The sequence below is a fragment of the Urocitellus parryii genome, chromosome 3 (assembly GCF_045843805.1).
Source record: "Urocitellus parryii isolate mUroPar1 chromosome 3, mUroPar1.hap1, whole genome shotgun sequence".
NCBI lineage: Eukaryota > Metazoa > Chordata > Mammalia > Rodentia > Sciuridae > Urocitellus > Urocitellus parryii.
The window spans coordinates 203,618,658-203,634,146 of record NC_135533.1 but is presented as its reverse complement, the minus strand read 5'-3'; the positions used below and the strand labels follow the sequence as shown (position 1 = coordinate 203,634,146).

General features: G+C 48.1%; 1 protein-coding gene across 9 annotated transcripts in view; it reads right to left on the bottom strand.

Moving 5' to 3' along the window:
• Window positions 1-1,051: 1,051 nt before the first annotated feature.
• The window catches only part of Sugp2 (SURP and G-patch domain containing 2), a 33,467-nt gene continuing 19,029 nt past the window's right edge, over window positions 1,052-15,489 (bottom strand). For 4 of the 9 annotated variants that reach the window (XM_026390095.2, XM_077796318.1, XM_077796323.1 and 1 more), the window contains exons 5-11: window positions 14,607-15,094; window positions 12,299-12,410; window positions 10,494-11,026; window positions 8,875-8,936; window positions 5,025-5,161; window positions 4,175-4,295; window positions 1,052-3,540 (exon numbers count right to left, since the gene is read on the bottom strand). In XM_026390095.2, coding sequence (XP_026245880.2) covers window positions 4,175-4,295; window positions 5,025-5,161; window positions 8,875-8,936; window positions 10,494-11,026; window positions 12,299-12,410; window positions 14,607-15,094 — 1,453 coding nt within the window. In that variant the 3' untranslated portion in view covers window positions 1,052-3,540. The other 5 variants (XR_013343366.1, XR_003300894.2, XM_026390099.2 and 2 more) reach the window with 5 other exon arrangements.

The following is a 15,489-nucleotide window of genomic DNA, read 5'->3' as shown; positions in this document are numbered from 1 at the left end:
GAGAGGGGGCAAGGGGCAGGGTGGGGTGCAGCTCCTTCTTGACCTGGAAGCACAAGGGCTCCTCCACACTTGACATTCAGGAGTAGGAAGTGGTTCTTCTCAAGGAGTTGCTCCCTGCTGTGACAAGGTGCCAGCCCACACCCAGATGGGAGACTGAGGCAGGTTCTGTCTTCAAAAGATGGTTTTGAAGGATTAAGGGGCCCCCAACTGTGTAGCCTGGGACCCAGCTCTTCCTCTTCCCAGGCCTGTTTCCCCATCTATACTATGGGGTTGTGCAGCTGGCAGAATGGTAGTTGGGCAACACTGTGGCTCCAGCCTCAGTAGGGACTCATCATCAGATACTCAGAGCCCTTAAACCCCCTACAAGCATGGGGGGGGGGAGGGGAGGCAACTTACCCCTCCTTCCCTGGACCGTCTACCTCTGCTTCTCTCTTGAATGGGGTGGTCTGAGTTGAAGGCAAGATAGGGTAGAGGTGCCTGGAAAGGGCCTGCTCATTCACCACACTCATACCGTGGGTCTTGCTTGTCCTCAATGATTTGGGGGGGGGGGTCCTGCACCAGCTCCCTATGGCCCTGTTGTCTGTCTCTAACCTGCTGGCAGGGACCTAAATGCATACCACCTGATCAGGAGGCACAGGGAACAATGGGTAGCTTTGATCATGCCCTAGAAGTCACTCCTCAATAGAAGGAAGGCCCAAATGTACCTCTTGCAGCTGAAACCCCAAGCCAGGATTAGGTGAGGCTGATGAGTCATGAGCTGTCACTCCTTGACACCCTCAACAGAAGGCTTGTGCTCTCTGCAATTAACTCCCCACACAGACCAGGATCCCCCTTCCCAGAGCTTGGCCACTAGCTCTATGGCATCTCTCTGCTCCCCTGGTGATGCAAGGACCCCCTCACTGGGGCAAGCCTGAGAGACACGAGGGAAGAGTCCTGGGGCCAGCAGAGAGCAGGTCCTGGGCAGCAGCATACCTTCAGTAGCATGTCCGCATTACCATCTTCTGATAGGTCTGATTAAAAACACATCAATTGAGATCACAGGAAACTGGGTTTCCTCTACATTTATTGCAACTGCTAAATGATTGACAACATTCACAACTTCTTAGGTTCTTAAAAAACAAAACTTTCATTTGGTAACATCACAAACATCTTCTAGATTTTACCAAGAACCAAAATCACTAACATTGTCTATGGGATTTCCAGTGATGGAAACAAGTCAGAGACGGTAAGCACCCAAAGTGGCAGGTTAGCACTTTCCGGATGCCTGTCGTCCTCGTGGAAGAGACCCTGGAACTAGAATGACAGAAAAAACAGTGACTTTGACAAGGTCACACACTTGCACATCCCGCTTGCACATAATGCTCCCTCCCTGTAGAATGGCCTTGACCTGAGAGCAATGGTAGCCTGGGTGGAGGAAGAGAAGAGAGGAAGGAATAGAGGTCCAGTGGCATTAGCCCTGGCCCAGCACCAGGACACACAGCCACATTCCCCAAGTTCCCTGGGACATATTCACAGCCTTGACATGAAACTATAGGAAAAGCATCCTCCCAGCATTTATGGGACTTTTTAGGTTCAAGAAATGGTTGTTACTGTGACATTAGTCAAAGGCTCACTGAAATAATCTCAGGTCAAACTGAGATGTGTCTAGGAGTGGCAGGAAGCTCGGGACCAGAGCTCACATACCAGCAATTCCTCAGTATTTTGCTTTTTAATAAATTAAAATTAACAGGTTAGGACAAAGTGTGCACAACAGTCAAAGCTAAGCTGGAAAGAAAGAGCTAGATATCCATGCTGGGGGTGGGGGAATGTGCCCTGCTAAGGGACAATGAGCACTTCTCAAGAGGCCTCTATGGACTAGTGCCTGCTTTGAATTCCATCTGTTCACCTGACCCATGGTCAACATGGAAGTTGCTGGAAAGGTGAGGATAGAAAAGAGAAGATGAACCTCCATACCTGGGGTCCCCCAAATCTGTCCTCCCGCCCCCCCTGCAGGCTGGCTTATTTGAGAGTTGGACTGAGGCTCATCCTCAGTGCTGGCACCTCCTCAGCCATAAAGATCTGCCAGTTGCCAAAGCAACAGAAGTGACCAGAAGCAAGCAGGCCCCAGGGACCGCACCTGCCATGAAGAGAAGCAGCATGGAGTGGGGACAGTAGGGCCAGACAGAACCCAGAGGTAGGAGCACAGCCTGGGAGGGCTGTGGCTTTCAGAAAGCAAGGATTCCTCACAGTCCTGAATCTCTCTCGGCTCTGTGGCTGACACCCTAATTGTTGCTGGGTAACCCAATGGCTGGGTGTCAGCAGGATTCCAAATTTTCCAGATTTTAGCACACATTTAAAAGTTCAACACTGCTGCTTTATGAAGAAGGGTTGAGATGCCCCCAGTCTGAGCATTCCACATGGAGTTACAAAGTAGGAGAGTGTTGAGGAATCTGGAAAGTTCTGCAATTACCTTCTTGAAATAGCAAACAGCTGCAGAGCCAATCTTCTGAGAGAAGCCTTTCTGTTCTTTACAAAAGCTCTAAGACAACAATTCTTTACATTGCTGCACATGTAACAGATGAAGTCTTGGAGAATTTATAGCCTCTTGGCCCTTTGTAGGGAAGACTCCATATGCACTTAAAAAAAAAATCCAGTGGCTTAGGTGCAGTGGTGCACACCTGTAATCTCAGCTACTTGGGAGGCTGAGGCAGGAAGATCACAAATTCAAGGCCAGCCTGGGCAACTCAGTGAGACCCTGTCTCAATATAAAAAAAATTATAAGGTTGGGAGATGTAGCTTGATGGTAGTACACTTGCCTAGCATGTGCAAATCCCTGGTTTCCATTCTCAGCATGGGAGGAAAAATCAAATCCAAAAATACCAAGTATATCCTGTTTCCTTTGTGGATTCTAGTCACACATACATTTGGGAGAAATTTCATATCTGTTTAATGTTACTCCCCACTGAATACAGCTATATTAGACTGTTGCTAAAAACTGGTGAAGTCTCAGGATTTTTAAAGAGATAAAATGCCATTAATATGTTCAATAAAGCAAGTATCTGAACTGTTCAGAGATCTCCATTCAGCTTTAGTATCAGAGTGTAGACCTGGAGATTACCAATCTGTATCCCTAGATAAAATTCTGGGGGGCAGGAAAGCACAATCTGCACTTGTGTCTGCATGGCCTTTGGCGCTCCAGGACAGCCATGACCCCTGTGCCAGAAACTTAACCATGGAGCTGGGTCCACTGCACTTAATAGGCCAAAGTACTTTTGGGCAGTGCCATCTTTTGGAGAGGAACCAAGACAGACTTGGAGAGGACTTGATGTGGAAAGCATTTGGAAGAGAGAGGAAAGGCAAAAAGTATATTGAGAATGGTCATTCTGTTTTTCTTTAAGAGAAAGGCAGGCTGGCGTTGGAAACCTCCACCCCAGAGACTGCAGATGTTGGTTTTCAAGTACACACCACACCATACTTGGGCTCCAGGCAGATCCAGGGCAGGATGATGGTTTAAGAGTAATTGCGGCTTCAAGGTTTATCTTTCTCATCAGTGGTTCTGATCTAGTCAGGAAAAGAACGATTTTGTTCAAAACTGAGAGTTGGGAAGTCATGGGTGAAGGGTAACTAAAGAAAGAGTATGAGATTTAAAGGCCCAAGGCCCTTTGGAAGAAAAAGGATTTGAAGACCCTCAAAAAAGGATGTGGCCAACCGCTGCTCCCTGTGGTTTTGGCTTCCACGTCCATCCTTATACTTCCGGATAGCAAGGCCACTCCTGACTAGGGAACAGTCCGTGTCCTGGCTGCATTATGTGGCAGGTGGCTGTCATCTGTGAGAGAAAAGTAGAGCAAGAGAGAGGCCAGAGGCAGCCTGGTCCCATGTGAACTGGCAAGGAACAGCCTGCATGCACGTCCTCAGAGCCCAGCACAGAAGCTACTGCCAGGGTGGTCAGGCCATGAGGCACAGTCCATGAGGCAGGCTGGCCACGCCTTAGCTAGTGTGAAGCTTGTTGCTCCAGCAAACCTGGAAGGGAAGAAGTGGGACACATCCACATCCAAAGACCCTTTTATTTCCTTCACAGAATTTTATGATTGTCCGCTTTTGAGGAAGTGGGGAACATCAGCCTTTCTGGGGGAAATGTTACACACCAGGATGTGAGCGTGGGCAGAAGTCCTCATGCACCGGCTCTCACACATACCTATTTGTTGGCCCGTTTGTGTCTGTACATCTGCATCATTCTCTGACGGAACACGTCAAATGTGTCTTCTTTATGCTCCTGCCCTTCGGCACCCAAGCCCTCCCCTTCTGAGGCAGTTCCCCTAAGAAGTAAAATGGAGGATTAGTTGTGTACCTGATCCCAGAGCTTGGGACGCAGAGACTGGAATATGGGCTGGAGTGGTAGTGGGACACAGAAATGCAGGACACATACAAAGACATCAAAAGAAAAGGAAAATCAAAATAACAAAGAATGGAAAACCAGGAGCACTCACTCATTCTCAAGAGCACTAGCCACCTCAAGGTGCCCGGAAACCCTGGTCCCAGTAAATCACCTTATCCCATAGAAGCTATCTCAGCAGTAAATGAGATGACCTCTGGACGTTATGAGGAGGGTCTCATAAACTCTGGGTCTACGTTTTCCCATCCTGGTGGACCGGTTTCCCTTGGAAGGGAGTGTGATTCTAAGGCATATGTACCCCAAAACACCACTCAGCTTTTACGACCATAATAAACGGGGCTGAAATGACTAGGGCCAAGAAGCAGCTGAATGGTCTACACAGATACAGGAAGGAGCCAATGTGAAGGTATGTATATAAATAGTTAATTCTCATTTGAAGGCTCCTTTTGTTTCAAAACAAAACAAAACAAAACAAAACAAAACAAAAAACAAAGTAATCAAAACCAAAACCAAACAAACCCCCAAACCAAAAACCCAGCTGCCAACTTTAAGCCATTTTCAACAGGAGAGGAACCAAGACTCAGGCTGCAGGCCAAAGGCTTTAGGGCTTGACCTTGTCCACCTGTGGGGGCTGCGAGTCTGTGCCACGTACATGCTGACGGGCTCCCGGATGCCCTTCCCGCAGGAGCCCAGACCATGGCCCTCCTTCCAGCCCATCTTTTGCAGCATCTGAAAGCCCAGATTCTTGTCAGTCAGCTTCTGCTGGGCGAAGTCCAAGTCTTTGGGTTTCTGAGGAAAGAGAAAGAGCTGGGCATGTGGACTGCAGGGAAGTGCCTGGAGCCAGAGTCCATTCTGAGCTGTACCTGACACTCCCAGTGTCCTCCCTACTCCCTTGTCACTTCCCAGGATGATCAAACCCCAGTCATCTCCTGGCTTCCTGCAACATCCACAACAGGTGGGACTTCTAAAGGGTAGGGGCCTAAGGGGACATGCCCTTATGAGACAGAACTAGCATCTGGCTCTGGGGCCTGGCCACTGCTAAGACTGAGGAAAACCACAGAAACAGATGTCAGGTCCTGGGGTTAAGGGATCAGAAAGCACACTCCAGAGCAAGGGGCACCAAGGGATAGGCCTTGACACAAGAGGGGGCCAGAGAGGCAGTGGGGAAATCAGCTCTTCTGCCCCTTTCCACCTGCCACCCTTGGCTTCATTTACTTGCTACCCCACCTTCCCTGTCTGTCTTTCCCAGGGCTGTTTCTACTTGGGTGCCAAGGTCCACGTCTAGCATTAAACAGAACTTGCCAAGAGCTGGCACTGTGAAGAACAGGGCCTAAGAAGTGCATTATGGATGGTGGGGAGGTTGAGTACCCTCAGGCCACAGGATAGAGACCTGGGGAGGTTAAAAGCCCCCAGACCAGCCCCTCCCTCTGGAGGAGGAGCCAGTGAGGCTGAAGAAGGAATTTCCAATCACTCTTATTAAAGTAACCTAGATGGGTAGCTTAGGACATTACCCTGTGTGTGCTATTCCCCTTTCTCCCTCTTTAAAGATATTCACTGAATTAACTGGAGAGACTGCTCTGGAGAGGGAGGGAAAGAAGGAGGGAAGAGAAGGAAAGATAGAAGGAAGGAGGAGGTAGCAAGGTACATTAAGTAGTATCCTCAATGATCATGAGGAAGATAGAGGCAACTGATACTGGGGATAGCAGAGAAATTCTGATTTTGGAACAGGTATGGGAGCAACTAGGAGAGGGCTGGATGATCCTGGGTGACAGGTTGAGTCCTGTGATCTTAGGGCCTAGTGGGTGGTCAGCCCTCAATAGTTTATCCACCTATAACACAGGCCTCAGGAGGCTCGATTCAAAGACCAAGTCACCACTAGTCATGTGCATCCAGGTGCCCAGGAATATCAGCTTCCCCAATATTGGGACTATGGAGTTCTGGAGAGGCCCTCTGGTCATCCCTGGGGTAAAGCTAAGAGCATGAGCCAAAGCAGAAAAGGCTGGACCAGGGGTCCCAACATCACCAAAGGAAGGCAGGCACAGGACCTCAGGTCAGGGAAAGAGGGAGAGGAGAGCCAGGCAAGGAGCACGGTGGGTAGTGCTCTCATCCTAGAGGGGACAAAACAACCTGGAGAGGAGCTGAGTTCACAGACACCAAGGAATATCCCTAAGATATCAAGCAGCAGGGTTGGCATATGTGTGTGAGCTCAAATGATGCTATGCAGGCTGCATTTCCACACTGCAAGGAAGTCTCTGCAGGGTGTCAAGGAGGGGAGGCAGGAGAGATGAGCTGGGACATGAAGAGGGTGGCAAACAGTATGGCAAAGACACCAGGTGGGAGCTGCCAGCACTGGGAGGTCCCTCACCACCAGGATGTGACCTGAAGAATGGAGGAGGTAGAATACAGCTGCTGGGATGAGAAATGGGGGTCTATCCAGCCCTGCCTATACCCCTTTAGGAAAAGCTGCTAGAGGGTGGAGGGTTTGGTGGGAGGAACAGGGTGGGCTTAGTCTGGATGTATCTTTGTGAACATTTAATTTGTGTTTAACAATCACATTGATCAGTTTTCTGCAGAGCTGGAAGAAAGCTGCACCCTGGGGCTGGACTAAGGTGCCACAGAGATGCAGGGGTAGTTATCGGCCACCTGCCATCACCAGTGGGAGACCCAGCAGAGAGCAGTGATTGCAGGACACCCAGCAGGCACAGGGTCTGTTAAAACTTTTCGGTACCTCCTACCTGCAGGGCACGTGTAGCCATCCCATTTTACAGATGTAAGCCTGAGGCTCAGGAGTTACATGCTAAGGTTACCAAAGAATAGGTGGTGAGACTGAGCTTGAATCCAGCTATGCCTGCATCCAAGGCCTGGCTGTGCCTACACTGGGTTGGTACCCTTAACCCAGGTAACACAAACATGCATCAGGTGCCCACTCAGCTCTGCTTAAAGCGCTGCCTCCCTGATGGCTAAAAACCTGCAAAGTCGCTCCACATGCATCCCAGGTAACCTGCCTAACCCACACACAATGCAATGTGTCTCCTCTCCATCTGGAGAACATATCCCTTTCCCATGCTCTGCCCCAGAGCATCAGTAAATGGCAGCTTTATTCTCCTTACTGCCCAGGCCAATTTCCCTGGGGTTACCTAGACACCTGGGTTTTTGCTCTTCGATATTTAGACACCAGAGAGTCCTGCCAGCTCCACTGTCACCTTTTCATCACTCCCTCACCTCATACCTGGTCCCACTGTCCTTCTAAGTCTGAGCCTCCTCCTGGGGCCTCTGCTCTGCCTGGATCCCATGCCATAGGCTGCTCTCCACAGAGTTGCATGTCTCTACCCAAAACCCTGCTCAAGTCCCAAGGGCCTCCCTCAGAGAAGGGCCACAGCGTGGGAGTGTGCGGTTCTGGAGAGGCCCTCTAGGCTATTCCTGGGGTAATGCTAAGAGCATGAGCCAAAGCAGAAAAGGATGGACCGGGGGTCCCAACATCCTACCAAAAGGAGGCAGGCACAGGACCTCAGGTCCAGCCATAGGGTCACATCTGTTTGTGACCCTGTGTGACCTGGGTCCCCCCACCCTGTCACTCCATTCCTGCTACATTGCTGGCCTGGGACTGTCCTGGGTCTCTGTCCAGACTGTGCATTCTTAAGATCTCTGAAAGCTCTTCCTCACCTCCTCCAGGTCTGGGCCAGTGACACCTGCCAGGGAGACTTTCCCTGGCTTCTCTGATTCAGTGATACACGCCCAATCCCTCTTTATTCCCCATCTCCTCCTACCTGCTTCTCTACCTACAGCACCACCTCAACTGAGTCACACCCATGTCTGTCACTTGCTGACCTCCCTGCTGCAGCCTAGCCTTTGATAGCTAGAAGGAACCTGTCGCGTGGAAGCTGTTTCTGAGCACACACCCACTTTTTTTTTTTTTCCTCCAGAAGATACACACACACTCTTTATCACAGCCACATTCTAAGAAGCTTTAACTTCTCAATGGCCATTATCTTGCTCATCTCTCAAGTCTTACTACACCCATCAGGTCTCATTTGTCAAACTAAGAACCACCCTCCTATACTTTGGGTGGTTTAAAAAGTCCCCTGAGAAGTCTCTGTTGTATTTTGTCTAGTAACATCTCAGTGTGAAATATGGCTATTGGTTACTTTTTTTCTCTTCGCTACTTGGGATTGAACCCAGGGGAGCATTACCACTGAGCTACTTCCCCTGCCTTTTTTTTTTTTTTTTTGGCGGGGGACCAGGGTCTTGCTAAGATGCAGAGGCTATCCTTAAACTTGGGATCCTCCTGCCTTAGTCTCCTGAATCATCAGGATTATAGACATGTGCCCATGTGCCTACCTCACTTCTTTTTTGAGATGGGATCTCACTATATTGCTCAGGTTGGTATCAAACTCTTGGATTCAAGGAATCCTCCTTTCTTAGCTTCCTGAGTAGCTGGGACTATCAGTTTATCACTGTACTTGGTTTTGCCTGAGTGAGGACTTGTTAATGGTTAAGCTCACCTTCTTTTTGGACATGGGACGACCTCGAGGCCTATCATAGGCAATTCGAACTGGTTCATGGACTGAAAGACAAAAGAAAGATATATGTACATACATACATACATACACTTTCCCCAATTTCCTTATAAGGAGACAATTTGTTATGGAGTTTTGGCTCCCAGCTTCTCTGATAATAGAAGGTGCCCTACACTCTGCCCCGATAGTGGCTGCTGTATCCTGGCTCCTTTCAACAATGGCCATGACCCATATAGCAAGTGTAGAGGCTAGATGTGTCCAGAGTTAGCAACTTGGCCCATAGCAAAAGGCTCAACTAAGAGGTGTATCACTTTGAAAAAGTCTACTCAAACATAAAAGCTTCCACATTTCTAACAAATGACTTGCTATGTAGATTATCTTCCATGACCACAGGACATTTTTAAATTTTTGTTTGGCAGTGCTGGGGATGGTACTTGCATGGTAGGCAAGTACTCTACCACTGAGCCCCACCCCTAAACATCACAGGAATGCTTTTCTTTAGCAAATGAACTATTTGCAACACTGCCCTCTCAATTTCTCTGCAACTATTCCACTGGTAAGGATTTAAAGTCCATCTAAAACTTTCTAATAAAAATCATGCTTTTCATATGGACTATTAATCACACTATTACTATTTTTGATAAAGGGAAGATCAGCAAGCCAGTTTTATTTCATTGACCTCCCAAAGAACAGAGAGCATCCAAAAGAAAAACAAAGAATGCCACCTTCCCCCAGGTGAGACATATTTGACAAGCATTCTGATGCTGGGTAGCCATCTACAGAAGTTCTACAGGATGGAAGGGTTATGGTGGAACAATTAGCAATCCACTGCAATGTCAAAGTTTCCCAATGTTTCTGCAATGTCAAACAAATACCAGGACTCTCCCAAAGGACACTGCTGCTTGTGAATGTGATGGTCTCACACAGAGGTAGCTGTGATAGCTAGCTGTGAACAGTATCCTCTGCCCTCCCGCATCACTGTCACTTCAGGGAGCAGATATCACTACCCCAGGACTTCTGGGAACCAGAAGGCAGGCTACTCCCCAAGGGAGTCCACAAAGGCTAGAAGACCCAGGCCCAAAGTCAGGGCTCCTCCCAATGGACTCTGGGCATTAACAGAGATAGCTAGCAGTTCATGGAGTGCTGGAAGCCATAGCCTAATGAAGAAACAATAACTTCAGATGAACTTGGAAACAGGTTTTGCATTGGCATTATGGAACGGTGTTTAAAATTGATGAAATTATTTTAGATTAAAATCACAAGACAAGGGCTGGGATTAAAGTTCAGTAGCAGGGCGTGCTCTCAGCATTCATGAGGCCCTGGGTATGATTTCCAGCATTGGAAAAAAACAAAACATAAAAAAACAAAATCAGAGAACTCCATGTAGTGTTGGACACTTTGGAGCTCTCACACAGGCCTCTGAGGGTGGATATTTGGGAGGTGGTGTCCTACCGAGGTCACCATAAAGGTGGTAAGTATGGGTCAATTATGCAGCTGAGCTATGGCTGAGGGCCAGGAGATTCTTCAGAAATGGTCAGGCAATATCTCCACTACCTTTCACGGTCTCTAAAGCAAGAACTATGCTGTCATAGGGAGGCACTCACCTTGTGGCTCCTGTATGAGACACACCCTCTTGGGAGCTGGAATCATGCCAACTTTCAGTGATTTGCTGCTGATCCTCTTCCGCGGAAAGCAGGTGCTGGAGGTGGCCTGTGACAAGCCAGGAGTTCCGGCTGGGTCATCCTCCGCACCTTCGCCAGGGAGGCCATCAGCAGGGGGGCTTCCCTCAGAGCCCTCAGACTTGTCAGCTCTTACTCCTGGCCTGGAGGCTCTGTGAGCAAGGGCCTCCTCTCCCCCTTCATCCTCCTCATCCTCTTCTTCCTCATCCTCCTCTTCTTCTTCCTCCTCGGGCATCACCTCTGGGCTCTCCAGCTCAGCCTCCTGCTGAGGGTGCTCATCCTCTAACTCTCCTTCCCTTTCCGCATGGTCTAAGGGGCTCTCCTGAGAGTCTGCACTCTCACCACCCATGCTGGCCTGAAGGCTGAGGGGTGATGATGTAAAACAAATAGATGGGCACAGTTCAAACACTTTCTTCCGGTAGAATTTGAAAGCAGAACTATTTTGGTCATGTAGGAACCTGGGACACAGATGAAATACACTATTAACCAGAGGATACCTTTAAACATTTTTATTTGCTAAAACATTCTGGGATGAATACAATGAAGCTGGGGGTGAGAAAACAGAATGAACTACCAGGCCTCTTCTGTCACAGCTGTGGTTTGATGGTGCAGCTTCTCAATGAGATAAAGTGATAAGAACTAGTAACTTAGCAAAGGAACCAAAAACCTAAGAGGCCTAACTGCTTTTCAGGGGAAGGAGGTGAAGGAACAAGGAATTTGTAGACAACCAAGGAGGATGATAGAACCAGCTTTGATGCTGCAGCCAGGAGATCTGACATGGGCAACACCTCATCCTTTCTGGTTACTTAACTGGCCTCTCTCGGCCTCCACATATGCATTCTGATCTCTGGTTCTTCTCACACTCTTGAGCTATGAGACGCGGAAATGTGCCAAGAAACACTACACAGCTACTGCAGAGATCCAAGCTCTAAAGAGTTGTGAGGCAGGCCTCAGAGAGGGCTTATCATTGCAGAAGCTCCTCCACTGAGTCCTGCAGCACAGCAGATGGACATGGCCATGAGGCTTCGCAGTCTAGCGGTCGCCTCTGACCTCAATCATAGTTGTGGGGCTGTGGCTGATATGAAAATGTGACACTCCAAAGGAACAAAAGTCCACCTGGATCAAAGGAAAGACAACTCTTTTTTCTGGATAGGATAACTCAACTCTAAAAAGATGCCAGTTCTCCCCTAATTAATGTATAAACATCCCAATAAAAACAATTTTCCCTGGATTAGGACAAGAGGATTTTAATATTCATTAAAAATAAATAAATACATTAGACTATCTGGGAAAATACAATACCAACAAGGGTACCTCATCAAATACTATAAGATGTCATAACTGCCTTTGTGAGGGTGAAAGAGCCAAGTAGTCCATATGGCAGACCAACAGAATATACTAGGAAAGCCCTGAAACATGGGATCTGATGAATATGGCCTCTAAAATTACTGTAATAAAGGTAGTGTTTTCAGTGAATGGTGTGGAACAACCAGAGAGCTTTCTAGAAAAAAATTTAGGCTGAGGTATAGTGGCACATGCCTATATCCCCAGTGACTGAGGAGGCTGAGGCAGGAGGATCACAAATTTGAAGCCAGCTTGGGCAACTTAGTGAGACACTGTCTCAAAATAAAAAGGGCTATAGATGTAGTTCAGTGGTAGTAAACACATGCCTAGCCTGTGCAAAGCTATAGGTTCAATCCTTGGGTGGTAATGAGATTGGGGGTACATACCACAGGTCAGGATTATCGGTGCTGTTTTCTATGCTGAATTGCTCAATCTCTGGTCCCACCTGAGCAACAAATCTGGCCAGTTTCTCTGCAGTCTCCATGGTCTTCATGTCAACTACAAAACATAAGGGACCTGTCATGGCTTCTGAGCTGCTGCTACTTCCTACATAAACATTGTGGAGCAGTGAAAACTGACTGTAAAGATGGTCCTATGTCCCTCCCTGTACTCTGCCCTTTGCCAAGTGACTTTGCAACTCTGTTGAACAGGAGATTCCCACCCACCCCCCCATTTTAGAAATGGTTGACAAGATATGGCAGAAGTGTCACCTGCCAATTATAAACTAGGCCTTGGAGGCCTCAAGCATCCACTGTCTCTCCTGGAGCCCTGCCCTGTCAATCAGGAAGCACACCTGGGTCTGGCTGCTGTGGGTATGTGGCCCAGACACCCCTGTTATTTCAGTCCCCAGCCCCAGACAACCCTAATACTGACCACAGTCACATATGCAGGCCCAGTTAACCAGATACTAAGGAATAATAGAAGCCTCATGTGTACAGCCACAGTATAGTTTTATTGTGACAAAGCAATAGGCAGAGAATATAAGAGATTAGAGTATTACTACCTGCAATTAAGCCTCATTATACAGAGAGACAGTAAGGCTTAAAGGGGACTAAGAGAAACAGAAGGGGTTGTTACTCAACTCAGAAGCCAGGGATGTCAACTAGCCCTCAGCACAGTACTACAGAGGTCTTGGTGAGGAAGAGGCAGAATGAGAGACAAAGGCAGTCCAGAATATCAAGGGAGTCAAGGATATACAGATGGCCCCTGCTGGTTCTGCTTCTAAGGATTTAACCAAATGCAGATTAAAAATACTCAAGTTGGACATGGGGGCACATGTCTGTAATTCAAGATGCTTGGAAGTTTGAGGCAGAAGGATTGCAAGTTCAAGACCAGCCCTGGCAACTTAACAAGACCCTGTCTCAATATAAAAAAATAAAAAAGGGCTGGGGTTGTGGTTCAGTGGTAGAGCGCTCGCCTAGCATGTGCGAGCCCCTGGGTTCAATCTTCAATCCGCATGGAAAAATAAAGGTCCATCAATACCTAAAAAAATATATTATAAATAAATAAATAAATAAATAAAAAGAGCCAGGTATGGTGACGCATGCCTGTCATCCCCAATGGCTTGGGAGGCTGAAGCAGGATCAAGTTCAAAGCCAACCTTGGCAACTTAGCAAGACCTTAGCTAAGCACTTGGACCCTGACTCAAAATTCAAAAAGGGCTACGGATGTGGCTCCGTAGCTAAGTGCCTCTGGGTTCAATCCCTGGCAATAATTAATTAACTAAATAAATGTACCATGGGAGTTAAAAAAAAAAAATCAACCAAAATACTCAGAAAAAAATTGCTTCTGTACTGAAGAAATTACTGATTTTTCTTTTTCATGTTCCATAAATAATGTAACAACTATTTATGTAGCATTTATGTTGTATTAAGTACTACAAGTAATCCAGGGATGATTTAAAGTCTGTGAGAGGATGTGCACAGATTCTACGCAAATACTACTGTTTTATAAAAGAGACTTAAACAACAGTGGATTTTGGTTTCTTTAGGAGGCCCGGGAACCAATTCCCCGAGAGGAACTGAGGGACGACAGTAGTAAGAAATAGAATCACAGAGGGCTGTGGTAGAGTTGGTAGAGTGCATGCCTCACATGCACAAGGTCCTGGGTTCAATGCTCAGCACTACACACTCACATACACACACACACACACAAAAAAAAAAAAAAAAAAAGAGAAAGAAAGAAACAGAGGAAGAAATGGAATCACTAGCTGGGTATGGTGGCACACGCCTGTAAGTCCAGCAGCTCAGGAGGCTGAGGCAGGAGGATCAAAGGTTCAAAGCCAGCCTCAGCAATTCAGCCATAGCAACTCAGTGAGACCCTGTCTCTAAATAGGGCTGGGGATGTGGCTCAGTGGTCGAGTGCCCGAGTTCAATCTCTGGTACCAAAAAAAAAAAAAAAAAAGGAATCACAGGTATAGAGGACCCAGTATCAGGACCCTGCTGGGGAGCACCAAAGTTCCACCCTCAGGAGAGGAAGAGAAGATGATGACAGACTCACTCTGGGCCCTCTAGAGAAGCAGGGAAGAAAGTGCCTCCATGTGTGCCTGTCCTGTCCAGATCCCTGTAGCCATTGCTTCCCACATTGTCCAGGCCACTGAGCAATCTACATTGCCCCTAGTTCTATGAAGACTCCTGAAGATGAGAGTAGGGATTGGGGTCCACAGAAGGGGATCAGGAGTGAATGAATACCCACCGTCAGCAGATGGGCTGGGAGAGGAGGTGTGAGGGGTTTCAGAGACATCCATTTCTGCTGGTCTAGGGGATGGGCCTGAGGCTTCTGGGCTGGGGTCCTGAGGAGAGTGTCTGGCTGGGTCTGGTGGGCAGTCCTTGGCAGCATTGTTTCCATCTGGCAGGGATGACTTTGCCTGTGAGGAGCCTGCAGCCTGCCGACCATGATGTTTTAGCCTGGTGCCTGACGACAGGAGGGTCTGGGTCCCAGTGGTTGCTCTCCTTGCCTTCCAGCCCCGGAGTCCCTGAGCACGAAGGATCCGCCGACGCTGCCAGGGAAGCAGTCTTTTTTTGAGGTTCCGTACTGCCTGGGCATACAGCATGGCCCGCACTGCACACTCGGCAGATGTTGGCTTCCGGTCGGTTCCTTGCAAGGTCTGGCTCATCCGCTGGGTCTCTGCTAACTTCAGCTTATAATACTTATATTCCAGACTATTTTCATCAGACAAAAACCTATGCAACAAGACAGGCATAGCAAGACATTTGTGAAAACACCACACATTTCTGCAAAGCCTTTCTAAGTGGCAGCCTCCCTGCTGTCCTGTTTTCTGAGGACCTCGTTGTGGCTTCACTGAGGACCCAGAAAAGGGCCTGGGGCCCCTGCCCTGCCCAGAGTGATCACTGAACAGTCAGGAGTCTTGATGAGCACTGGTTGAGTTTTTCTTAATTTCTGTCATCTGAAGACTCTCACAGCTTATAGGGTTTTGCAATACAAACCAGTCACCCTTGAGCCACAGAAACTGTGGGGCTGACACCACACTATGCTTCCAGCACTGTGGCAGCAGTGGTCTAGCCAGGCAGAGTGCTTGGTGAGCTTTCAACTATACCAGTAAGGCAGGTATGACAAG